General features: G+C 43.4%; 1 protein-coding gene across 1 annotated transcript in view; it reads left to right on the plus strand.

The window, feature by feature from the left end:
• The window catches only part of cnih3 (cornichon family AMPA receptor auxiliary protein 3), a 173,135-nt gene that overhangs the window by 45,699 nt on the left and 101,035 nt on the right, over positions 1–26,401 (plus strand). The window contains exon 3 of the mRNA XM_076272584.1: positions 25,055–25,102. Within this exon, the coding sequence (XP_076128699.1) occupies positions 25,055–25,102 (48 nt within the window). The remainder of the gene's footprint in view (positions 1–25,054; positions 25,103–26,401) is intronic.

Consider the following 26,401-nt stretch of genomic DNA (forward strand, 5'->3'; position numbering starts at 1 on the left):
GGAGACAGCAAAGCCAGAGGAGTTAGGCCTATTTCAAATGGGCAAGCCGCAAGCACAAGGTAGGCAAGATTATTGCTTGTCAAAACGTTAGGCTAGCATTACCACTGTTTAAAGCCATATGTGAACGTAGCCTTCGCTAGAACAAAACTAGGTAATTTTAGCCTTTATAGGGCTATACATTAGTTGTCCAAATAAATAGGCGTTGTTGTTAGGCGTTGTTATAAAGATATTGCATGTGGATGTTAGCCTAGCTACTTTTTAACTGACCAATGCAGGAACCTAACCGGGACAAATATTATTAAAGCGTTGAAAGTTAGGTGGGTGTGTGCGTACCATCGCATTCATTTCTGCAGGCGCCCTGTCCACTTTTTCAAAACGAGGATCAAAATAGTGATATGTCCATGTCTAGGCATATACCCCTGTCCCTGACAACGTTACCGTTATCGGCTGCGACACCACCCTTGTTTGTATTTGATGTGGTTGGGCTGTGTGTGTGCGCTAGACTGCGTGTTTCGATGTATTTGACGTCGTGGCTGGCTAGGGCTGCGTGTTACAGTGTATTACAGACAGCGTGTTACAATGCATCATGATGTGGCTGTATGCGTGCGCGCCAAACTCTAGGCTACAATGTTTCATGAGTTCGAGGTCGGGAGTTGCACATTTTAGTCTGACCTGGGTACCACTGGCAGTTTTCAAGCCTTAGTTGAAGTAATTGATGGTAATAATGTAATATTTCATGGTTGATTTTTTTGTGTGCATTGCCCCATGTTTGTAGGCTACTTGTTTTTTGTATGTTGGTACAATTGTATGTTGGTTATACGGTTCCACAATATAAATGCACATTTCATTTTTACATTATGTCTGTCATAATTTAATTGCCTCTCTCTCTCTCTCTCTGTCTTATGTATATTGATAATAATAATAATAGTAATATATAATATATATATATTGAACAAAAAATGGGGGGGCCTCGGGGAGGCCTCTGCCCCGGGGCCCAGATGACCTTAACCTGGCCCTGGGCCTGGTAGTTGCTCAGACAAGGAGTTATAAGATAAAGGCAATACCATTTGTGTCACCTAATGCAGTTCAGTGAATTAGCAAGATACCATCAGAAGCCAACAATCATAAAGCACCTTTGCGCGCGCGCGCTCTCTCCCCTGCGCATGAAGCTGTCTGCGTGTTGTAGGCTAGATTTGCGTGAGTTCTTTCTATCTGCTTTACTTTTGTGAGTTGCGACCAGCTATAGACATTCTATGAGGTACCGCTGTGTCACAAAACAATACGCTTTGTCAGACAACTTTTAAAATGATATTCAGGGCTATATACATTTTAAACATTCGGGGCTGAAGACCCGACAAAGCCTTGCATTAATTCTTCAGGTGGGAAGTGTCAGGAATTTTCATACGAGAGACGCTCTCATTGGTGTTTAGTATATGGAGTAGGGAATTGACAGCAACATATCCAATCACATTATGAGAGATGCTGCATTTAACATAAACTGCGATGTTTGATTTTAAATTAATGTAAATTTAGCCGGGACTGTAAGCTGGCACACGTGGGTGCTCGATGTTTTTCAGTGGGTGCCCGAGAGACGGAGCACCCACGGTATTGGCGCCTATGACAAGCGTATCTCGCTGTTGCTTCCATTACAAACAAACATGCAATGTGAACGTCTGGGATTGGGGAGAGCACTTAATGCTCTTCTGAATAAGCACGAAGTCAAGCCTTTAAATGAAAAACACTCTTTAATAATCAAAAAAAGAAACGCTAATGAAGTAAACTTGTGACCATCAAAAATCGTTTATCGCCTGTAACTCCGTGATAACAGGACGTAACAGGAAGGCATTTGGCTGAGCAACGGAGGTTAATAAGCCCTATTTTTTGTCCAAATGATGTCTGTCTATCATCGTTGCACTCGGAGAAAACCAGAATGTTTAATTTGTCCTGCGTTTCTTCTACGGCTGCAAACGGGATTCACTCGCGTTAACCAAATATTTCTTTATTAGGGCAGGGCAGGCATATTTCTGGCTATTAAATTATTTCTAAACCAGTCTGCTAAAGTCTGTAGTGAAGTCTGTGTAGGGTTTTCCAGCTCCATTTCTTTTTACGAGACACCCTGCTCACTTGAGACCTCTGCCGGTTGTTGCAGCATCACTGGAAAAATACAAAGTAAAGTCGCGTGATGCCGCGTGATCCCGCGCGCGGACCGCGAGGGAAGCTGGCCAAGTCGAAGCACTGCCCACTGTATGTTGATGGCCTGTTTCAGTCATTTGAAGAACTCAAACAAAAGTTTTATTTGACGGATAAAGCAGACTTCTGGAAGTATTTACAGCTCAGGAGCTGTGTAACGAGTCTTAAAAATCTCACTTGATAATGACACAAATAAGCTGCTCTGTTATTTGAAGCTGCCAGAGCTTGTCCGTAATGCCTCTGCTTTTTATAAAATCATGGCAGATAGTTTGTATGGTCATTCTTATCACCTGAGGGTACTATGGGAGAGGGACTTGAACTCAAATATTAGGGAAAAGGCATGGGAAAAGGTGGTCTCCAACGCCCGGTGAGGGATGCAATTAGCAAATTCACACATTATAAGGTTATTCACAGGTATTACTATACACCAGTCAAGCTTCATAAAATGGGATTAATAATCTGTGTTGGAAGTGTATGAATGACAATCTGTGTTGGAAGTGTATGAATGACACAGGCTCCTATCTTCATCTTTTGTGGGATTGCCCCGTGGTCTTTCCTTTTTGGAAACAAATCATTAAAACTATTGCCGATTGGTTAGCCACACCATTGCCAGAGTCTCCCCAGCTGTGTCTACTTGGAGATAGGTCACTTTTTCTAAAGCGGAATCCGCTCTGACACTAGCAGGGTTTATCACTGCAGTACGAATCATTCTTAGACACTGAAAAAGCCAAGTCAGGCCTAGTTTTACAGACTGGCTGAAGTTAATGACAGACACAGCCTCATATGAAGATCTTATTGCAAGACTGAATGATGGTAGGGGTAAATTCTATCAGCTCTGGTCTCATTTCCTGCATTTTATTCAATTTGAACTGACTAGTGCCCCATAATTAGTTAATATTATTATCAAGCTTAATTCTATTTCAGCCAACACCCCTCCCCCTTTCTTTTTTTTCCCTCCTTTATGTGTATTTAATTGTGATTTCTTTGTGATTTCTTTCTCTGACTTTCTTGCCCAGATTGCTGTATACAGTAGTGTGTCCTTAGTGATGTTACATGTTGTTAAATGTGACAAGTATATTGTGTGTTTCTCACATGGGAAAACAATAAAAAACTTTGATTACAAAAAAAAAATAACACTTTTTTGCAGTGAATCCAAATTAATGGGTAACTCCACACAGGAAGGTCATATGGATATTAAAAGTTGTTATTTTGTTGGTATGACATGGGTTCATGTTGCATGTTGCACGCATCATAACAACACAAAACAAGGAGGTGAGTGTGGCAACATCTGGCTCAACGTTTTGTGTGAGGGACTTCTGTGGTTGGTGAAATATCTCAGGGATATATCAGATATGAAAAAAGTTGCAGTGGTTGGACAAAATTGCTAAATCGCCCTAAATTTGCGGGGATTTGTTGAATATTTGTTATTGTTACGATCACTACATCACAAAATCCTGGAGGGACTTTTCCATTCTATAAATATCTATAGTGTGCAGAAAGTCCTGTACCGAGATGGTCCAGTATGAATACATGTACCATTACACCCCCAGTTTAGCCTATTCTGTTGCAAGAGAAACAATTATACTGTTCTTAATCTTGATAGCACCCTTAATCTAACCAATCAAAATGTTTGAAGGTGGTTGTTTCTTGGTTTAATCCATGAGGGTAGCTGGTGTAGAAATGCAGGAAATAAAATAAATAAATAAATAAATAAATCTCCATAAATAAATAAATTCCCATAAACCATACATTCTTGTGCTTGAGTGCCTTGTTTTCTCCCTGTTTTTTATGTTGGTGTCCCCACCCCCAATATCAGTTGTTATTTAATTAAATTTGAAGTTCACACATCATATACACAATAAAGTTGTTCATAGTATTTCCGGTTCTGTGGTTCTATCTTTTATATGATATGCACTGATTTAAAGCCAACAATTTAGGTTAATCTGTGAGGGCATTTTGGAGTAGGCTACTGTTACAGTGCTTTTATGATTTCCTTTTATGGTGCTACCTCACATCACAGTGCATTATTTAGAGGCAAAGCAAAGTAACAGAGATTACCAGTATGAATAATGCACTAACTTGAATTAAGTCTGCTCTGGTTAAGGTTTTTACAAAGGACACTCAAATATGCATGGTAAGGAATTGTTACAGGTTTCATGAAATGGCTGAATAGGACTGAGTCTTATTACTTCATGCAATACAGAATATTTATCCATACCTTTTATTCCAGTGAAGTGTCACTGACAAACTCAGAGGGACAAAGATAGTTTTAACCTAAAACATCTCGAAAAATATAGGCCAGTGGTTACTGTTCAAACACATGTTTGTAATGTGTCAGTATGACCCTTCATGTTTTTGCTATTCCAACTTTGATAGGGGTAAAAAGTCAGCATGTTTGCTTGTAACACAGGCAGGTAGATTACATGCATTCATTCATTACATCTCACTTTCATTCTCTCTCTCTCACACACACACACAGTCAAACAGGGGCAGGGGGCTACAACCTTATGCACACAAAACATTAAAAATGTACTTCTGGCCATGCTTTCAACAAACTGCTGTAAATTCATTCAGAAGTTATATAATCAATATTTTATTAGCAAAGCAAAAGGACCGAACAAAAATAATGGGCCAAAGCTAACTCTTGTCTTTCATCATATCAGATATTTCAATATAACATTTTGAACAGTTTTTACAAGATGTCTCATGTGGCTAATGAACTGGTAAAAAGCATGTTTGCATGTCACAAAATCAGTCCGTATCCTCACCAGATAAACATCTGGATTGATTATTTATTTATTTATTTATTGATTGATTTCCATCAGTAATTTTGTATTAATGATTCCCGGGACACTGAAAGACTGGGTGGGCATGTAGCCCCACAAGGATGACACGGAACCATTCATTTTTGCTTGGCTGACATGTTCAGTTCATTTTGATCCGTCGCCCACCACCTTGCCGCACCAAAAGGAAGGTAGGGCATACACAGTTTTCTGTGAATATCTTGAGAACCATAGGGCCTTAGAGGACCTATTTTTTTGTATGTTGGTCTGAAGGGGCCATCTAAACCCCTCTCACAACCACTCATTTGCGGTATAGTGCCACCTAGTTAACAGTGAAAAAGCAAAAATGAGGCGTTGTAATCCCAGGTATCTTTGGCTGACATGTTCAGAACTGCACAAAATTGCTACTTTTGTTAAAGGATCATTATGACACTCTCTGAATACATGCTAAGTTTTGTGGAATTCCATTCATGGGGGGGCAAACAATAAATTAATTTATTTATTGTGGCAGACACTACTGATGTCCTAAACTTATTGACTGACATTTGTATGCCTGAATGCTCGTTTCTAGTGACCTTTGATGTTGAGGCATTGTATACCAACATCCCCCATGAGGGGGGGTTGGAAGCTATGGACTTCTACTTGGACTCTAAAAAACATGAACTTCCTGTTGAACTACTGATGAAACTCACTAAGTTCATTCTGAAATCGAACTATTTCATGTTCAATAAAAAATACTTCCTACAAACCCAAGGTACAAGCATGGGGTCACCGTTCGCTCCCAATTATGCAAATTTATATATGGGTTTATGGGAGGAAAAATTCGTATTTAACAACAATCCTTTTGCTGTCAATGTATTGTTTTATCACAGATTTATTGATGACATCCTCTTGGGTTTCTCTGGCAGTGAAGATCAACTCATGGCTTTCAATGACTATATTAATGCCACTTACCCGAATCTGAGATTTACTCTGGAATTTAGTCAACAGACAATCCACTTTCTAGACTTATTAATTACGGTGAATGGTGAAAGAAAATTAGACACCTCCATCTACCGTAAGAAAACGGATAGAAACACCTTATTGCATGCCACCAGCTTCCATCCAGACCATCTCATTGATAACATCCCTTATGGACAATTCGTCAGGTTGAGAAGAATCTGCAACAGGGAAGAGGACTACAACATTAAGGCTAATGAGATGGGAGAAAGATTCAAACAGAGGGGGTACAGTCAGGCTCTTATTGATATAGCTCGAGAAAGGGCCAATCAGAAGGATAGAGGAGAGCTATTACATCCTCGCCCTAGACAACATAATCAAGAAAATAGAATTGTGTTTGTGTCAGAATATTCTACGGCTTCGAGACAAGTCAAAAAGTTCATAAATACACACTGGAGAATCCTACAATGCGACCCAAATCTCAACCATTTGTCTTCTTCCAAACCTCGTTTCTGTTTCAAAAGAGGCAGGAATGTTAGAGACATGGTGGTTAGTTCCGTGTACCAGGAACCCACACAGACTAACTGGCTTTCTCAGCAAGTCTATGGGAATTATAGATGCGGTAGATGTGCCCATTGCGCCAACACTTTTGACACTAAAACATTCAGCCACTCACATACTGGACGAAAGTACAAGATCGATCAAAGAATTTATAAATTGTCTATCTACCCATGTCATTTATGCACTGATATGCCCTTGTGGCCTCATGTATGTAGGACAGACCAAACGCAACCTCAAGCTGAGAATAGCAGAACATAAGGCAGCCATTAGAAACAATAATCTTGACTATGCCATTGCTAGACATTACATTGAAAAAAAGCATGGTTCTGTTGCCTCCCTCAGGTTTATTGGCATTGAGAGGGTACTACCAAACCCTAGAGGTGGTAACATAGTCAAACAGCTCTTGAGAAGAGAGGCCTTTTGGATAAATGAACTGTCCACTCTTGAACCCGCTGGCATGAATGAATCACAGGACTTAAGCTGTTTTCTGTAAATGTAAGTGTATAGACAATGGGGTATTGCCCACTGGTTTAGCTGTATTTGTGGCATTGGTGATGCATTGATGATACCTGTGACCTATATGTACTGTTTCTGCAAAACTCTTTGATCTTGTTGGACTTTTGATGACACTATTTTTGATGATGATAATTATGTATATATGTATATATTTGATAAGAATTGTGTATATATTGTATATTGTATATCTTTGCGGACGTGTTCAAAATCTTTGTCTGTTGATTGTATTTATCTGTTTATGGGAATATGGGATATTGGCATTTAAAATGGACGTTACAAACAACTGGTCATGTGACTAGAAGGTAATTAAAGACACACCTGAGAGCTCAGACCATACCTGAGCGAACCTGAGGACGCTATATGCGAAACGCGTTGTTCGCTCTGAATAAAATCAAGTGAAACGTCAAAACAGTGTGCGGTAGGACTATCTCAATTTTTCTAATTTATGTGTACATTTAGTGACTGTACACCAATCGGCCTGTAGATGGTGGTATTTAGTGAGTGTTTGAAACACGCAAGCATGTGCACGCACACATGCACACATAAACACACCTATACACACACACACATATACACAAAAATAAACACACACATGTACACACTAATTTACATACACAAAAGTTGAGTATTTATTTTTATTCATTTTATTTTTTTTATTTTTGCGGAGAGAATGTATTTTGTACCGCTAGTATGCGTTATATCTAGTTATTTGATTGTTGTTGTATGGTTGTAAACTCAGGGCATCCCTGTAAAAGAGCTTAAAGCTCAGTCAATTTTTGCTGAATAAACAATGGTTGATGATGACATCGACATTTCCAGAGCTGCTTCATTGACTAATTAATATGAATTAATTAGTCAATGAAGCAGACATATTAATTCAGTTTTTCCAAAGGTGTAATACACATATTAACAAGACCCCACAAACCTTAAAAAACCCAACTAAGTGTAACAGACATGAAACGTACAGTATACAAAGACTATTTGAGATTATTGAAATTATAGATTGAGCATGTGAACACAAACAACATGAAACAAATAAAGACAGTATTTGACAAGACAAAACTCTACAGGGGACAGATTACAATGGGGGTGGAGAAGGAGCGTGTGTGTGTGTGCATGAATAGCTATGTCTGTGCATGAAGGTGTGTGTGTGATGAATGTTTATGTGTTGAAATGTTAAAATCAGCAGCCTGGAAAACCCTACACAGACTTCACTACAGACTTTAGCAGACTGGTTTAGAAATAATTTAATAGCCAGAAATATGCCTGCCCTGCCCTAATAAAGAAATATTTGGTAACTGCGAGTGAATCCCGTTTGCAGCCGTACAAGACAAATTAAACATTCTGGTTTTCTCAGAGTGCAACGATGATAGACAGACATCATTTGGACAAAATATAGAGCATATTAACCTCCGTTGCTCAGCCAAATGCCTTCCTGTTACGTCCTGTTATCACGGAGATACAGGCGATAAACGATTTTTGATGGTCACAAGTTTACTTCATTAGCGGTTTATTTTTTTGATTATTAAAGAGTGTTTTTCATTTAAAGGTTTGACTTCGTGCTTATTCAGTAGAGCATTTAGTGCTCTTCCCAATCCCAGACGTTCACATTGCATGTTTGTTTGTAATGGATGCAACCGCGAGATAGGCTACGCGTTTGACGGCAATGAGTTGTTAACAGACATGAACCAAGACATATAGCCCAGCAGCAATCTAGGGACTGTTCGTTATTTATTGAAGGGGCCACCGGAGGAATTGTGAGTGCTTCAGTCAAAAGTTGCATGACCCTCCTTTGCCTGCTAGAAATTGTTTAATGACCCTCCGACAGAATTGTTAAAAAAGACATGACCCTCCCCTGCCAATTGTCGCTGTCTTCCGCCCGTGCTGCTTTGCGCCACAGCCACACACACTGTGATAACGTTCTTAAATCAATCTTTCCCGTGAGCTTGCATGCTACCAGTCCTTCCTTTTCAAATGTGTTGCGCCTGTTTGCACAATTTCACAAATAATCATATGTGATTAATAATATGACAAATAATCCCTGTGCACGGGGACCGAAACAATGCATGACAACTTTTTCCGTGTTTATCACGTATTTTAACTTTCCCCCGGTGTCTTGCCGTTTTAATGTTTTCCCGTAGAATATCCCATATTTTAATACTCTCATAACAGCCCTGCCATCGGGCCTGTCTCTGTGTTGCCCTGTTGCTACCCCTTGCCCTTCCAACGAAACAGATGTTTTCAAATCATCGTTTTCCTTGCTTGAAGGCGAACTTGTGAACTAGAGTGATGTTAACCTATTTAAGTTTAACGGCGTGATTGTCGTGAGAGCACGATTCATTGGCGCTTGCATGTTCGGCCTTATGTTTACGTGCGCACCTGAGGCTACTCAGCTACTAGAGAAAGAATTTTCCCTGTTTGTATGTTCACTCCAAGTTGGCCTACCATAACTTACCAACTCTGCACTGTAGACCCTAACTGGCTATTTATATTTTTCTGTGAAATAAGCAAATGTATTTGTTCAACTTTATGAAGCAGAATTACGCACTAGGCTACTTGGAACATAACACATATGACAAAGGACAGATGTATGTTATAGTGACAAAATATTAACTTTCAGTGTTTTACGATGTCTTTGTCATGTCATGGGGAAGTTTTTTTCCACATGCATTTATTTTAGGCTACTGTCAGTGACTGACGCGAGAGAAGCGGGTCTGTGTTGTGTTGCGTTGCGTTAATTTATTTTCAATTGGGCATGCCGTGCCGTGTCGTCCACAGCTCTTCAGTTCTGACAAAGCCGAAATTACTCCTTTTGAAACAATGAGTGTGCGCGCGTTTGTATGGTTATATTGCTTGACAAGGGGGGATCCCAAGCAGCTTTCAGCCATAAGGCTACTTTGATAACATTTCCTAATTCACCCGACACTAATATTCAAAATGTTGAAAACTATTTTGGCATAGCCTATAAGCAGTTTAATTAAATATTATGTTAGTTGTAAACAAACGGGCTACTTGGTGAGGCTTGGCCTCACAGATGCGCTCGTGCCTTAGATGGCAAGAAAAATCTTCACGATATAGGCCTATTAACTGACCACCCGATTCACGTTGACTGGGGGGCAGGGGGGGGGCATCAGACATTTGTGCCCAGTTTACTCCGGCCCTGCCCCCAACAAACCACACCTTCCCACCAGCTGTGACAGCTTAAAAGAAGTCGAGAGGACTCACACACTAACTCACAGACCTATTCACAAACCGGTTTTGTGGCATTTCGCCTGTTTTGAAATCCTATGCGGCTACAGGAGCTTCCAATCGTGAGGAAGCAATTTTGCATTGTAGGCATAACTAACATGCAATAACGCCACCAACAACAACCAAAACTAGGCTACTCATTGTCAACCTGTAAATTAAATGTAACATTATTGTGAATCAAATTAAAATGTTCTCTTTTGCAAACGTAGGCATACGCATAGTAACAGATTAGGCCTAATTTAATAATGTTACAAAGATACTACATCAATCCGTATGTTTCATTATAGGCTACTATAAGTTAGGCTATTTGTTTTGCCTTACTCTTGATTCATTTAGGCTAGGCCTTTTTATTCAGTTATTCATCATCTTCCGTCCTTGTGTAGCGCACGCATTCTCAGACCTGTCACCTGCCACTCATCATAAGGGAGGTGTTTGGAATCATTCCCGCGTTACAATCATCAGCCAATCAAGGTGGTCACTTCAGTCAAGCTCGTGCATGAGTAATAACGTCAGCCATAGCAACGGAGACTCACTCACTCTTAGTCAAAGATTCTAGAGCGCGCTCAGCTCCAGAATCTGTTTAGGAGTTGTCATTTTCCCTTACTAAGAGTAGATCTGAAAGGCTTTATGAATAACTTAATAAGAGAAACTCCTAGCTAAAATCTTTTATTGCTATTTAGGAGTAGCCTACTCCTAGTGGTAAGATATAAGGCTTTGTGAATATGACCCCTGGTGTCTAACCCAATGCATAGCCCATTTACACAAAATAATGGTCGAATATTAGGCTACTGATGATCATTGTTATTTAAGAACATGCAGTGCGCGTAGGGCACCAAAAACATCTTGCTCGTAAAAAATCATCATACCGCACATTGTGGCGGGTCTGTTATTTAACCTACTTACTGTAGGCTGTGCAAACCACAGGCCTTTATTTTGGGCAACCTGCATTCGAGGCAGGCCTTCTGTCCCCGATACCACAGCTGTGGATAGTGTGGAATGTTCAAGTAATAACACAATCCAATGTGCGTCTCAATTGTCCCCCGCTGACCACCTCACACATTTCTCTAGATTTTGCAACGACCTTACATGACACAATGCCATAAAATGCCAGTTTTTAGGACACAGAATAATGTTTGTAATGATACCAGTTAGGCCTACGTTCAACAGTAACATAAGTGTAATGAGCTATTCATTGTCGAAGGTGCATGGTGAAGTGAAATTCTTACTTTGGGAAACAAACATTTGCCGATATCATTGGATAGGGGATAGGCCTACTTGTTTATTTTTTACGTATAGCCTACAATGGCCAATTCAGACAAAGCCATTTAAATGATTTATTTATTCCTATTCACCCACGCCGTCAATTCTGTGGCGCAGTGCGTTAAGGCTGGCTGATGACAGCCGCCGTTACGCAGCAGTTATCAGTCCCCTGTCCAAGAGTTCGAATCTGGGTTAAGCCCATATTTTGAGAAATGCTGAATAGACCACAACCAATTTAAATTCTTCAACACGGTCACCGTTAGACTAGAGGGGAGAAAGAATGGGAAAAGATCTGGGCACAGTTCTTCCAGAGCTTCGTGCCAAGTAATAAGCGTTAAGTCGAGATGTTTGTGTGAATGAAACGAAGCAGGCCATAGTGTGACATGCGTAAACCAATGGTGTAGAGATGACGCCACAGGGTTTTATTTAAGAGAGCCTACGTTTGTACAGTATGTAGGCAAATTATATTCACAATACTTAGGCCTACTAAAATAAATAGTATTTTATTTGTATTGGTTGTTTAGAGTAAAAAAAATCGGTCGGTCTTAACGCAAGTTTACAACCGGCAAGTCGGTCGGACTAAAAGGGGAAAAAAATAAATATTTGGGTCGGTTCTAAATTGACAAGGTCGGTCGGGTTACGGCAAACGAAAATATTTTTAAGGATGTCCTGGCAGTGTTTTTTTGCGCGTCTGCAGAAGTCAGCCAAATATGAATGTAATTCTGCGGCATAATGCAGATGTATTTGTTTATTGTACAGAAAAATAAAAATGACATGTCAAGCAGTCAATTGACTAAATTGCAGTCAAGAAGTAGGGCAAATTAATTTACGAAACCAAAACGTGGGTCATAGTTGTCTAAGCCTCTATTGCGTAGCCTGTTAAAAACGTCGCCAGATAGTATTAAATCGGCAACAACATTGTTTTCTGCAGAAGCCTACCCAAGGCTACAGATTAATTCTGAACAGTTATTTCTCTACTGGCTCAATTATCACACAAGACACTGTTTTGATTTGCGTAGTTGCGTTACCCCCAACACTGACAATAATGTAGACAGCAAATTTCAATTTTCGTTACCACCGTGTAGTCAAGCCTTAAGCCATACCCAAGTAGCCTAAATCGAGGTAATGTTTAATTAAACATGATTTATTTTGTTATTGAGTTCGTAGGATGGGATTACTCTCGGCAACAATTATGTAGCCTCCTTATTTTTCAGAAGGGGCGGCAGGCAGAGCGATGTACAGTGGCAGAGCGACGCACAGTGGCTGAAAGTGGTACTAAAGCATTCACGCAGCTTCACGCCTCGTAATGCGCGACTGAAGTGGTCATTTGAAAGCGAGACAAGTCAAGTCAAGAAGTAGGGCAAATTCATTTACGAAACCAAAACGTGGGTCATAGTTGTCTAAGCCTCTATTGCGTAGCCTGTTAAAAACGTCGCTATTAAATCGCCAACAACATTGTTTTCTGCAGAAGCCTACCCTAGGCTACAGATAAATTCTGAACAGTTATTATTTCTCTACTGGCTCAATTATCAAAAAGGTGCTTTCTCTTCGTCCTCCGCAAATGAAGCAGGTAGTTCCATATAGAGACGTTAGAATAAATTAGCGTTTGCGATTGACAACGTTGTGATAAGTAGGCTATAACACTAACTTTGCAAAGTTAACTTGAATGCATCAATTTTGAACAAAGTTGTGTTGGCTACACCGCACCAGTTGTAGTCTGCATGAACAGTTCTTGCACAAGACACTGTTTTGATTTGTGCAGGGGATGTGCGGGCTGAAGCCAACCTGTTTGAGGGAGAGCGGTGCAAGGAGAGAATGTGTGCTCTGTCCTGCGCATATCTCTACAATGAAATAATGTGTCTAGGCTAATCTATATTTTCAATAAGCAATCACTGCATGCCTATGGAAACAATAAGTCAATATATTAGAGATATCAAGAGTAATGCAGGAATGGACGTTACAGTTATTCAGTAACTGTAACGAATTACTGAAATTTGAATTGTACTTTGTAACACGTTACCCCCAACACTGACAATAACGTAGACAGCAAATTAAGATATTTTTTTCGTTTTGTGGAGCGGCACCGGTAGGCTATCAAAAGCAGATTTCGATTTTCGTTACCACTGTGTAGCCAAGCCTTATGCCATACCCAAGTAGCCTAAATCTTCCAAGTAGCCTAAATCTATTTTTTAATTATGCATGATTTATTTTGTTATTGAATTCGTAGGCTGGGATTCCTCTCAACAACAATTATTTTTAAAGGTAGCCTCCTGCTTTTTCAGAAGGGGCGGCAGGCAGGCTACTGACAGAGCGATGTACAGTGGCAGAGCGACGCACAGTGGCTGAAAGTGGTACTTCACTAGTTCGCCCTTCGATATGATTGCTTCAGCTAGACTAGAATGTATGGGAGAAGTGCGTGTTTGGCAAGGTAGCTGTCCGTGGTCCTGGAGTGCCTGGAGCGGACATCGCGATAGAGCGATGACCGCTTGCACCCCCTGTGTAAGGAGGATGAGTAACAGGGCAATTGGTGAAATGGAGGAGTAGGGGGAGGAGGGGGGATGATTTCGCGAACGTCGGAGCGTGTGACGTATGGAAAAGGAGGTCGGCTTAAATAGGCATACCCTGCGGCGGCAGTGGGTGAGTTAATTGCTGTCAATCATCCCGCAGGCTCCTCCCGAACTTTGTTTAGAAAACATAATTTCACTAGTTCGCCCTTCGATATGATTGCTTCAGCTAGACTAGAATGTATGGGAGAAGTGCGTGTTTGGCAAGGTAGCTGTCCGTGGTCCTGGAGTGCCTGGAGCGGACATCGCGATAGAGCGATGACCGCTTGCACCCCAAAGATCACAGAGAAAGGCCGCTGGCCGCTACCAACTACATAAGTGCTTGCTGAGCGAGTCATAAATCCGCTAGATTGGAGCGGATGTAAGACTGGTAGGCATCCGAGGACCAACGGCCCAGTATTTTAATTTGTTGCTCCGATAAGCCGTTGAGCGCAGCTGTTGTGGCAGCTCCTATCCTGAAGGAGTGTGCGGAGTAGCGATCCGCGGGAAACCAGATTTGACTAGAATGATTTTAAGAGTGTCTGGAATCTGTGGCGAGTGATGGGTAGCCCTTCGTCTGACACGAAGAGCGGGCTAGTAGACGAAGCTTGAGCTGACCGATATGAGATGTAGTGAGATAGGTATTGGAAAGGCTGAAGATCTGAGGCGGAGTTAAAATGGATATGGAGTGTCCTTTCGGGACTGATCGGTTTTACTCTGTTTGATGGTAAATCGAATGGTGTCTTGGTCTAGCTGCTCTAGATCTGCGATGCACGGGTGGACATCGGGAATGAAGAGAGACGAAGGGCATGTAAACTCGCTACATCTCAGCAGCCCAAAAAAGGCCAGTGAAGCATAACGGAGATGGTGGAATCGGAATGCGGTGACATGAACCCTTTGCGAAGGGTAGCGAGGCAGGTGGCGAGAATGCTTGAGGTAATGGGAAGGCGGGAGTCTTGGGGGACTGGCTGTTGCCTACGGATACCTTTAAATAGCAGGCCTATCCTGGTGTCGGAGAAGGAAGGGCATTCGGAGCCGTGGAGGCGTTTGTAGCAGAAATGAATGCCGGCTAGGTAGACTCTAATGGAAGAGACTTTGATCCCGAGTGAAGTGTGGGCGTAGGTAATAATGATGATATGGTGACAGCATCGAACTGGGAAATGGTAGTGAGTGCTTTGCGTGGAACTGTTTGAAGCACGACCAAGCAGTCCGGGACTGCATGGTCCTGGGTGCGAGGGCTTGAAGGGCTAGGTCGGCCGTGATGGGCTGAAGATAAATCCCAGAGATTCAGAAGCTAAGACGAGAGAGAGTCAGCACTTTCATTGTGGCGACCGGGGACGTGCGCGGCTCTTATAATAACTGGTAGCTGGCTGCTATCCAGATTAGATGCCTAATAAGAGGGGAAAGTGCAGGCGATTTGAGCTCGAGTTATTAATGACGTGCACTATGGCTTCGTTGTCGCTGTGGATTAGCACACTCTTGGAGGTCCACTCATTCCCCCAGGTAGAGCCGTGATGGCTACGGGGTAGAGTTCGAACACGGCTGACGATTCGTTTTCAGTTGTTAGCTCTCTGAACTCTAGTGGCCACGGGGATGCAAACCGGCGCCTTTTGAAAAGCCTCTGAAGCCTGTTGAGGGGGCTGCGTCGGTGTACAACTGGAGGTCTTCTGGAGATGATTGGCAGTCGTCGTAGAACATGCACAGACCATTCCATTCGTCTAAAACATCCTCCAGTGTTTGATATCGGCCAGACACTGGGCATGTAGAGATACGACATCTTCGAGAGATGGGGTTGCTGAGGCGCAGTTTATGAGATGCGAGATGAAAGGGCAGCCCTGGGGAATGGGTTGACTAGTGGACACTCGACCGCGCCGTGACTGGGCTATTGCAGAGAGGACAAGATGGCTTGAGTCCTAGGAAGCGCGGTTATGGAGCTCCATATCGAGCGCGCCCCAGTAGGGGTTTTGGTTCCAGAGGCCGACTCTGGCAGCGCATTTTGCTGAAAACAGCCGGTGGTACGTATACAAATGGGCTCCCCCGTAGGACACGGCTAGGCCGGCGATGATGGCCAGGTAGTCATTTAGCTCTTTGCGTCGGCTGGGGAACACGAAACAGATGAGTTCTGTGTAGTTGGTAAAGCTACGGTGAACTCGGGGAATGACAGAATCTTTGATGCTGGGCCAGAATGTTTTAAAGACAAACCAGTTCGCCGCAACTAATTCCCGGTTATGAGAGGGAATAGGAAGGGAGGGACGAATGGTAGAAAGGTCTACGTCTGCACCTGACGAATGAGGTTCCTGGTGGACGCTGTGACGGGTGGTGGTTCAAATGCTGCAGCGTGAGGAGGCGGTGGCAAGGCCTTTGCTGTGGCTAATGAATAGCTTGGAAGCCGGGATGGGACGTCGTGATCCAAAGCACTCGCTGAATGCTGATGACCCGCTGCGGCGGGCTGGTCTAGCGCGGAGCCGGGGAAGAAATGGGAAGGGAGAAAAGGGGGGGAGGGAGGGAGCGGTCGCTGACGCGACCGGAAGGGGAGCAACCTGGGTCGCGGGAAGTGGGACGGGGAAGGAAGGAGGGTTAGGGGGGGAATATCGGCCGCCGGCTGAGACCAGGTGCTCGCTAGCTCGTAAGAGATATGGGGAGCTAGCGAGGTGAATCTTCGAACTGACGCTTCGTGAGTTGAGGCGTGCAGTACAGACGTGGCTCCCGGAATGGAAAGGGGAGGGGGAAAAGGGGGGAGGGAGGGAGCAGTCGACAGACGACTGGAGGTGGGGCAGCCCTGGACCGAGTCCTAGCTAGGGGAGGTGGATGGGGGAGGGAAAGAAGGGGTGGGGGGGAATAGCGACGCTGTCGCTACCGGGGCCGTCTGGCGAAGTGGGGTTGGACCCGGAAATACGGCGGAGATGCGGTGGGATTGGGCCTGAGCCGCTGACGTGGCAGTGGCTGTGGCTGAAGCAGCGGAATGATACGCTCTGAAGGTGTGGTGCCGGAAAGTGCTGTCGGCGTGCCCGGTTCGCGAGGTGGCTGGTGAATGGCCGGCGGAAGGACCGCGCCGGGATGCCAGAAGGAGCAGCTTGCTTCCTGGTCTGGGGAGGAAAACAAAGGGAGGGAGCGGGAGGGCGAAAAGACCGGGCTATCCGACTGCGTTAGAAGGCGGAGGAGATGGAACTTCCTAGCAGACCTACGGAACGCGATGCCGCGGGAATGGAGAGTGCTGCGGATGCGAGCCGTTCTCGGGGCTTGGTGGAGCCGACATTGCATGGGTCTTGGAGCTCAGCGTAGCTGTTGCTGCATGGTTCTCGAGGCTTGTTGGAGCCGAAGTTGCATGGGTCCTGGATCTCGGCTTAGTTGTTGCTGCATGGCTCTTGGGGCTCGGCGGAGCCGTTGTAGCAGGGGCTCAGCGGAGCAGTTGCTGCATAGGTCTCCCTGAAGCTGTTGTTGCATCGGGTCCAAGCTCATTCCGTACCATCTGTGGCAGCCTTAAATAATTCAACCTGGGCTGAAGAACTTTTAGAATACCGTTACCTGATAAACATGACATATTCAGCATGATACGACATACAACGCTTAAAACATGATAAGCAGATAAGCATGATAAGGCATGAATAGCATGAATGGTGAGTATCCAGATGGAATGAAATGGCTGTGGCCGATGAATAGCTGGGTAGACGGAACGGGATGTTAAAGCTGGAACGTGCAGCGTGAGGAGGTGGTCGAAGGCCTTTGCTGTGGCTAGTGAATGGCTGGGGAGCCGGAATGGGACGTCGTGATCCGAAGCACTCGCGGAGTGCTGATAACCCGATGTGGCGGGCTGGTCTAGCGCGGAGCCGTGGAGGGGATGGGTAGGGGTAGGGGGGGAAGGGAGGGAGCAGTCGTCGGAACGACTGGAAGAGGGGCAGCCCTGGACCGGGTCCTGGCTGGGGGAAGTGGGCGGGGAAGGGGAGGAGGGGGCGGAGGGAGTAGCGACGCTGTCGCTACCGGCGCCGGCTGAGACCAGGTGCTCGCTAACTCGTAAAGAAAATAGGGGGCTAGCGAGGGGAGTTTGAATGGACGCCTCTTCGTGAGTCGGGGCGTGCTGTACAGACGTGACTCCGGGAATGGAATGGGGAGGGGGAAAAAGGGGGAAGGGAGGGAGCAGTCGTCGGAACGACTGGAAGGGGGGCAGCCCTGGACCGGGTCCTGGCTGGGGGAGGTGGGTGGGGAAGGGGAAGAGGGGGCGGAGGGAGTAGCGACGCTGTCGCTACCGCGGCCGTCTGAAGAAGTGGAGTCGGATCCGGAAGTACGACGGAGATGCTGCGGGAAGGAAGTCGGTGGTTAAGAACCTGGGCCGCTGGCGTGGCTGTGGCTGAGGCAGCGGAGTGATACGCTCTGGAGCGTGTGGTGCAGGAAAGCACTAATTGTAGTATTGCTTGTAGTGTCTTAACATTAAAACACAAGTGTTAAGCAGTGAATTTTGCTGCCATCTCCTGGCTGTCTGGGCAAAACAATAGTTATTTACAGTGCAATACTGTAAACTCCCTCCTGTCGGTGTTGGCATGGAATGAAACAATAGACCGGTGTTCAAAGAGTGTCATTAATATATTCTGGCTGTAGACTGGGGTTTGAGGGCCTCCTGAGAGCAAACGCAACTGCCCACAAAGCACTGCTTGCTGGCGAAGTGCTAATTTTAAAACATACAAATAACCAGTCATTGTAACCAAATGACTTGAGTTTATTTGCAAAGCTTATATCAGTGAACTAGCTTGTTGCTATACCCCGTAGAAGCTACATGAATAGCCGGCCATCGACACCGGACGAGTTGACAATCAGGGTCCTTGCTGTCTGCGTCGCCTGACGCGAATTACAAAGTGTACTATCGCTTTAATAATTGCTGACGTCTGCGACGCAGCGCCATTGTTTAAACAGACTGCAGCACGAGCCAGCGAAATACTGGGCACTTAAGGTTGAGGCTTGTCAGTTCGTTATAAGTAGCTTAAATATCCAACAACGCTAGTATCAGTTTATGAGAAGTCACTGGACGACTAGAGGAGTGAATTAACAAGACCTGTTCGTTTCCGATGCCAACACGGATTACGGATTGAGTGATCTTCGGAAGATAGGCCTCCGCTGGATAGTGGATAGCCTAGCAGCTACAACTTCAGACGCTTAGCGTGCCGAGCCATGTGGAATTTAGAGCATTTCGAGTTACCTGGATAATCTTGCGACGTGAAAACGCGAGCTTGGAGCAGCTTGGTGTTAGAGCCTTGAAGTATGCTGGGGTGAGCAGGCTATAGCATAATCGACAGTTGTAGCCTACCCTTGCTCTGAGCAGTGACCTGAAAACGCTGGTGAACCAGGTGGCTGTAGCCCGTGGACTGGATGTAGCTTTCGGATGGTTAGTAGTGAAAAACCCCAGCTCCATTACGTCTGCCTACCGAGGCTTTGCGACTCCAATGATTTCGCGAACGTCGGAGCGTGTGACGTATGGAAAAGGAGGTCGGCTTAAATAGGCATACCCTGCGGCGGCAGTGGGTGAGTTAATTGCTGTCAATCATCCCGCAGGCTCCTCCCGAACTTTGTTTAGAAAACATCATTAAAGTTTCACGCCGCGTAATGCGCGACTGAAGTGGCCATTTCAAAGTAACGGGGACGTAATGGTTGAAACATGTTGTAATGTAATCGCTGTCAGGGACGCCCTCTGTTCGCTGGTTGGTTCGGCTACGTTCAGCCGAAGTAAACGAGAGCGGATCAAGCTATGCCAGACAGAGTACTGTAGGGAAATGTAATTGAGCGGAAGTACGTAGACCGGCGGAGCCAGGCTACACTTATGGACCATCAAAACCCTTTTGTATAAAGTTTTTGTCTACCTACTTAACAAATGCAAATATCAGTAGATAATACTGAATTTGTGATGATTGTAATGATTGTCTACAGCAGGGATGGGCAACTTTGATGATAGAGAGGGCCACAACATTTTCTTGTCGCTGTTAGAGGGCCAGATGTGACCACGTGTAACGGGAGTATTTTGCTCTCCCTAAATATCCTCTGCGTTGTGTTTTTAAAAGAAAAGTTGAAATAATGCGACGTGATAACTGGGTCTTACTGAATTTGTTTATTTTCGTACACAGGCTATCACATGCAGGTGCTCCTGTTGCGTGAAATCTGACAAGCCCGTCTGGGGTAGTGGGACACTTAGTTAAAAGTTCATTTTTTGCAGTGCCTAGCCCCACGTCACACCTACACCAAACCCCCTTACCCTTAGATTCCTGTGGGAAAATAAAGAAAATACAAAAACTCCAAAAAGAAAAGCACAACTCATGTGGGGAAATTCAGGGAAACAACATTAAACCTGCTACACTCGCACGTCAGGAATCAGTAAATAATATATATACGGTAGCCTATGTCGGTTTATTAAACCAACATGCATTAATTTATTTTTCTATGCTCAAATGCATTTTTAATATTGCTTCTATTCACCAATGAACTTGAAATAAACTAAAAAATATTACACATTCACAATAAACCTTTTTTCCACTGTAATGGGTAATAGTGACTCTTTTAAAAAGGCTCTGTTGTTAGTGTATCTTTACCAGGGTTCCCACTCTAAGTCAAATGTAAAATTCCATGACTTTTCCCTGACAAAAATCCTGAATTTCCATGACCAATCAGGAAATTAAAAATGGGTATTGAAAAAACAGGTAGGGCTAACTACAACCACTCAAGCAAGTAGTAATGGAAAACGCTAATAACTCAATAAACACCAATGCTGCATGTAAATATACAGTATTTGTATTAATGCATTTTGGCAAGTCAATTTTAAACTCCTACAACAAAATTCCCTGATATTCCATGACTTTGCCCGCCAAATACATAATTCCCTGACGTTCCATGTCTGGAACAGACTTTATTAAAATGCTGATGGTAGGCCTATTCTTGAAATTCCATGACCTGGGAACCCTGCTTGAGGTCGGCTGCGACAGCGGCTCTAGCAGCTCCGATGTAGCCTACTTTTAGTTATCTTCGTGCATAGTGTTGTAGGTGGCTTAAGTTGAAATCTTTCACGGCTGATTTCGTTTGTAAGCATAGCCTAGGCCTACTATACACATAAGTTGACTTTGAATTCCATGATAAGATCAGCTGTTTCCCACCTTGTCTAAAAAAGTAGGCTACAATTCTGAGTTTTCTTTATTCCGCTTTCTGTATCTCTTCCTCACTTGCTGGCTGTAGTGAAGAAAGCTCGACTCCGCTGGATTATTTTTACAGGAAGCGCCCCTATCGGTGGACCGTATCATTACAATAAGGATGTTCAGATGCGGTAAAATCCATGTGAAACGAACATTTTAATGACATTTCAAAATTGATCCGCGGGCTGCACTGAGTGAGGAGGAGGGCCGCATGCGGCCCGCGAGTTGCCCATCTGGTCTACAGCATAACAATGCTGCAATTGTTAGGTCTGTTGGATTGGATTTTTGAATGAATACAGACTTCTGTAACACCATACTAGTTTGGACCCATTTGTATGAGGGCTATGATTCCTCATAGGGAATGAATAGGGGAGTTCGACTTGCGGCAGATCTGACTTGATGTGATGCATGCTGGGTTGAACACAATGCATACTGGGATGGACGCAATGCATACTGGTTAGAAATTCTGTCCGACTTCTGTCAGCCGGGGAGGGACTTACCACCGTGACACCATGTCACATGGCCTTAAAATATCGCGGGAGTCTTAGCCTGCAGACAGATCTTGCAGTTGCCTTCCACGAGCTGCAACACGCCCTCATGACGTCAGTTCAAAGACGTGATAGGGCCATTTGGGAGGAATGTCCTCATGACGATTATGACTAGAGGCTCATGCTGCTTCCTTATGTTGGAATATGCGAAAATAAACAGAAATCGAAGGGATACCTTCTTATACGTGATTTCTGCAACAATGGTAGGCTAGCCTACTGAAAACGTTTGGATATTCTGTTATTTTCTGCTGTTGGCTAAATAGATAGACACACATATAGGGGAAACACTTGATATTGAATTTATGTGCTACAATGCAGGCCTGTTAACTGTATGACAACAGTGGTTTATTTAAACTACATCATAAGAATTTATTTGGTCAGTCATCATGCTCATTTTAATGAGTAAGAATGAAAGTTCTGCTGTGTTTATTGCAAACAACATTCCGCGATATCTCCCGCGAGTCACGTCAGGCAGACTGTAGCCTTTCTGTCCGGGATGAGCTGCCCTCTGTTGTAGCTCCTCCCGGCTAGGCTCTGAAGATCACATTTACGTAGTAAGCCAGACCAAGTCAGACTCAGCCGAAGTCAAACAAGCCTAATGTTTACGGATACATTGTAACGTTGGTTGCAAAGATTATGTAGACTGCTACGATTGACTGACACACGCAGGCACACACACATTATCGAATGCCGGATGCTTTAGGCTACAGTCGTTCTACATGTTTAGTTAATGATCGGGCTATATAATCTCTGACAACCTGGACACTTAATAGTGGTTGGTGTAAACCGCAACATTTTAGCTTCCCGACAGGCTTTTGTCGGGACTCGGGACACGCATCTCAAAATCGGGACTGTCCCGGTTAAACCGGGACGTCTGGTCATCCTAAGCTAAAGGCATTGGGGATGGGGACTAAGAGAAGGCTAGGCCAAGTTCAAGTCAAATTCACTTTGGTTACCGGTAGTACTTTTTTTGAAGCATGCCATGAACAACAAAACAAGGCGTTCAACAATATTTTCCAAATGTGTTTTCTTTACAAAAGTCCATGATGGAAATGTTCTTACATAACATTAACATGTTGATTGACATAAAATATGTTACGCCTCAGCTACCAGCGAAAAAGGGGCAGCCGTGGCCTACTGGTTAGCTCTTCGGACTTCACTTCACTTTCTGGTGGAAACTGGAGACGAACAAATACAACTATGCATGACATAGGCTATTTAAATGTCAAAATTGTCTGTAGTAGGGCTACATGCACTGGACCATAAATATGCCACCAAAAAAAGAAATACCTAAACAGCCTATAATAACTACACGTGGGGATCGAACCTGCTTTCTAAATGAAACCTCTTAAATGATAACCATTCATCTACGTACTTGCGCCACGAACCAGCTGATAAGTCATAGTGAAATTTACTTGACTTACTCTATACAATTAGAAGAAGTCAGGTAATGATTGTAGCAAGTTAACACGGCTGATGGTGTTGTCTTGCTACAGCAGTTGCCAAAGCCAGTAGGTCTTCAAAGTATGGTTAAGTTTTCAAACATTTCACTGACTGCTGGTCATGCTCTCTGTGGCCACCTAGTGTCTGTAGCCTAAATTGAGGAAGCGTTGCTGGTCTAAAAATAAATAAATAATAATAAAAAAAAAACTTGTGATGGGAGGACTGAACCCATGTCGACTGCGTGAAAAAGCAATGTATAGGCATTAACCTGTTGCGCCACAGGAGAAGCACCCAATGCGAGAATTAGGAAATAAAGTATCAAAAAAACATCAAACCCATGTTTACATGTCAGTAACATTAACGTTAATAGCCTATAAGCCTAAGAGTTTTGACCCTGTGCGCAAATGCCCATTGCAGTGTGCGTTTCAATGCCTGTGTTTCATGAACTGAATTCTTAAAAGAATAGGCTGGACAAAAGGATACACAATTAGGCAACACATTTTTATTTGATTTATTTGCTGACGTTCATGTGGCTCTACAGACACTTCAGGTAGGGGCGGCCACAGCCTAACCTCAGTGAAACGTTTGTAAAACTTAACCATGATACTTTGAAGGCCTACTAAATGGCTTGGGCAACGGTAGCATGATAACATGGTAGCCAGATAACATGAACAGCTATGTTAACTTGTTACAATTATAATAACGTTAACTGACTTCTTTTAATCATACAACTGAAGTCAATTTCTGTGAGTGCCGTCAGCTGGTTCGTGGCGCAAGTGGATAGACGTCTGATTACCAAGCAAAGTCAATTAATTATTCGTGGTTCAATGCCCATGTGGAGTTAATTTATGCTATTTAGGTGTTTGTTTTTTGGGGTTGCATATTCATGGTCCAGTGCATGTAGTACTACATACAATTTTGACTTTTAAACATGTCATGCATATTTGTGTGCGTCTCTAGTAGGCCTATATCAGAAAGTGACAAATCTGCAAGCGGCCACATATGGCAAAGACTCGTCATCAATCATGAAACGTCATCAACGCAGCCAATTAACATGGGAGCCAGTTGCCATGTAACACCGGTTCGAACCCCGACCAGTAGACACAGCTGAAGTGCCCTTGAGCAAGGCACCTAACCCCTCACTGCTCCCCGAGTTGTTGCAGGCAGCTCACTGCGCCGGAATTAGTGAGTGCTTCACCTCACTGTGTGTTTACTGTGTGCTGAGTGTGCTTCACTAATTCACGGATTGGGATAAATGCAGAGACCAAATTTCCCTCACAGGATCAAAAGAGTATATATACTTACTTTAAAAAAACATTAGACTGTGTCTCTTAGCTAGATGTGCCACAAGGCGAGCAGAAGCTAACCATAGTTAGCTTTACCGATCAAGGATCAAAAGTTTTCTTACAACAATCCCGCAGTAAACTCACATGTCGATTACAGAAGGAATGGTAACTACACTCTGTTGGATAGTATAAATCAGAAGTTTTAATCACTATGGCTGTATAGCAAGTTACACGAGAAGCCAAGAGGAGTGAGTAAAAAGTTATATGTAACCATGGATTAATGGATTGGTAGCAAAATTGTTATGTATACCAGACAACAGTTTGTTACAAAATATCAAATGATAAATGCATTTTAACTCACCTAACTGAATGCCTAGGTTTTCTACTGCCAATTTTTTGGTCACATAACATTTGCAAAAAAAAACCCCATTTATTTTACAATAAGGATTTTTGGGGGGAACCAGAAAGTGTTAAAATGCTAACACTAAAAAGTACAAGTTTCTGGTTGACTTCCAGACTCTAAATCTGATCATGGGATATTTAACTTTTACTCTGTTTGCTCCTTATTTTCAGCGTGAAAGGCTCCGGAATATAGAGAGAATCTGTAGTCTCCTGCGAAAGGTGAGTTCAATAGAGATTAGTTTTTCTTGCACTCATGATCACTAGGCCTATTCAATTCATTGTCTGCTTGTGTGTTATTACTTACATTTACATTCAGAAGAGTATCCTATGCTTATTTAACATGGAACTGTAAGAAGTTTAGGTCTAAAATTAACAAGATACCTACCTAAAGCTATCTTATTAACTCCTCTGGGAAGCTGGACAAAATCAGGCTCTTATCTAAATGAATAGGGGGAGATCCATAATTCTGCATGGTCAAACATGATTATAAAAGCAAATAATATGTGTAAATCTTAGAAATGGCATGATAGTGTTTTCTTTTTTTTTGCATGTGTAGTTATATGTGGTGGTATGGATCTGTTCTGGGACCTCCCATCATGTACAAACATGGAAAGCCTCAGGTAGGGAGGGACGCAAAGAAAATGTCCACAGAAAATCTCAATACCCATAGGGTACAGAGCAGGCATCAAAGACAAACACAGGCTCAATTGACTTAATGCAGAGGTGTGCAGATCTGGCTGAACGTAATTCATGATGGACAACACAATGCAAGTTGAATGAGCCTATTGCTTTAGTCAGCATGAGGTAGGCTAGACCCCGAAGCCGCCGCCATTTAGATTTTCAGCCGCAGCCAGCCAATAATTTTGTAAGCCAAGTTAGGCCGCCATCTGATAAACTTTGGCTGAGCCAGCTAGAACCAGAGCCGTATAGAGAGAGTTCCGACAACTGAAATCATGGGCACCATCTTTAAGACACAAGTCAGATCACTGTACAGCGTCTGCCAATGCAACAAATTGGGATGTTGCAACAAATCGCTCATTATCATAAACTGTTTGTGAATGTTAAAAGGTGTTGCATAATAGCTTTGTGGAAAAACACAGACAGCTGATACAGGTTGTTTGTCCCGGAGTTCAGTAGCATAATGGTTGTGTAGCTTAACACTACCAGCACACTCAAACAAGCCATCACCGCAAAATTAACTCAATATCCTATAAGTTAACTGTGATAGCTGTTATAAAGCTCCATGCTGTTTGCACTAGACTCTAGACAAGAGTAGCCTAACATAAACCTCTCCAGCAAACGTGAACTGACCATTATCTGTTACTCAAGAAATAGCTGCAAGCAATGCTGCAAATGGGCATTTGTTTGACATATATCCACATGATTTTCGTGCAAAGTTAATCACAATCTTTCTGACATGCATGAACATAAAGACAATGCAGCAGGCGTTTTTAAAGAGAATGCAGGGTAAATGCGGGAGTCCAGAAAGATACCACGTCAAGTAGGCTAGCCTTGCAA

This window comes from Alosa pseudoharengus, unplaced genomic scaffold (genome assembly GCF_046254945.1).
Source record: "Alosa pseudoharengus isolate Yale_2024_CS ecotype anadromous, Long Island Sound unplaced genomic scaffold, YU_APseudo_1.1 YU_APseudo_1.1_scf_7, whole genome shotgun sequence".
Lineage (NCBI taxonomy): Eukaryota > Metazoa > Chordata > Actinopteri > Clupeiformes > Clupeidae > Alosa > Alosa pseudoharengus.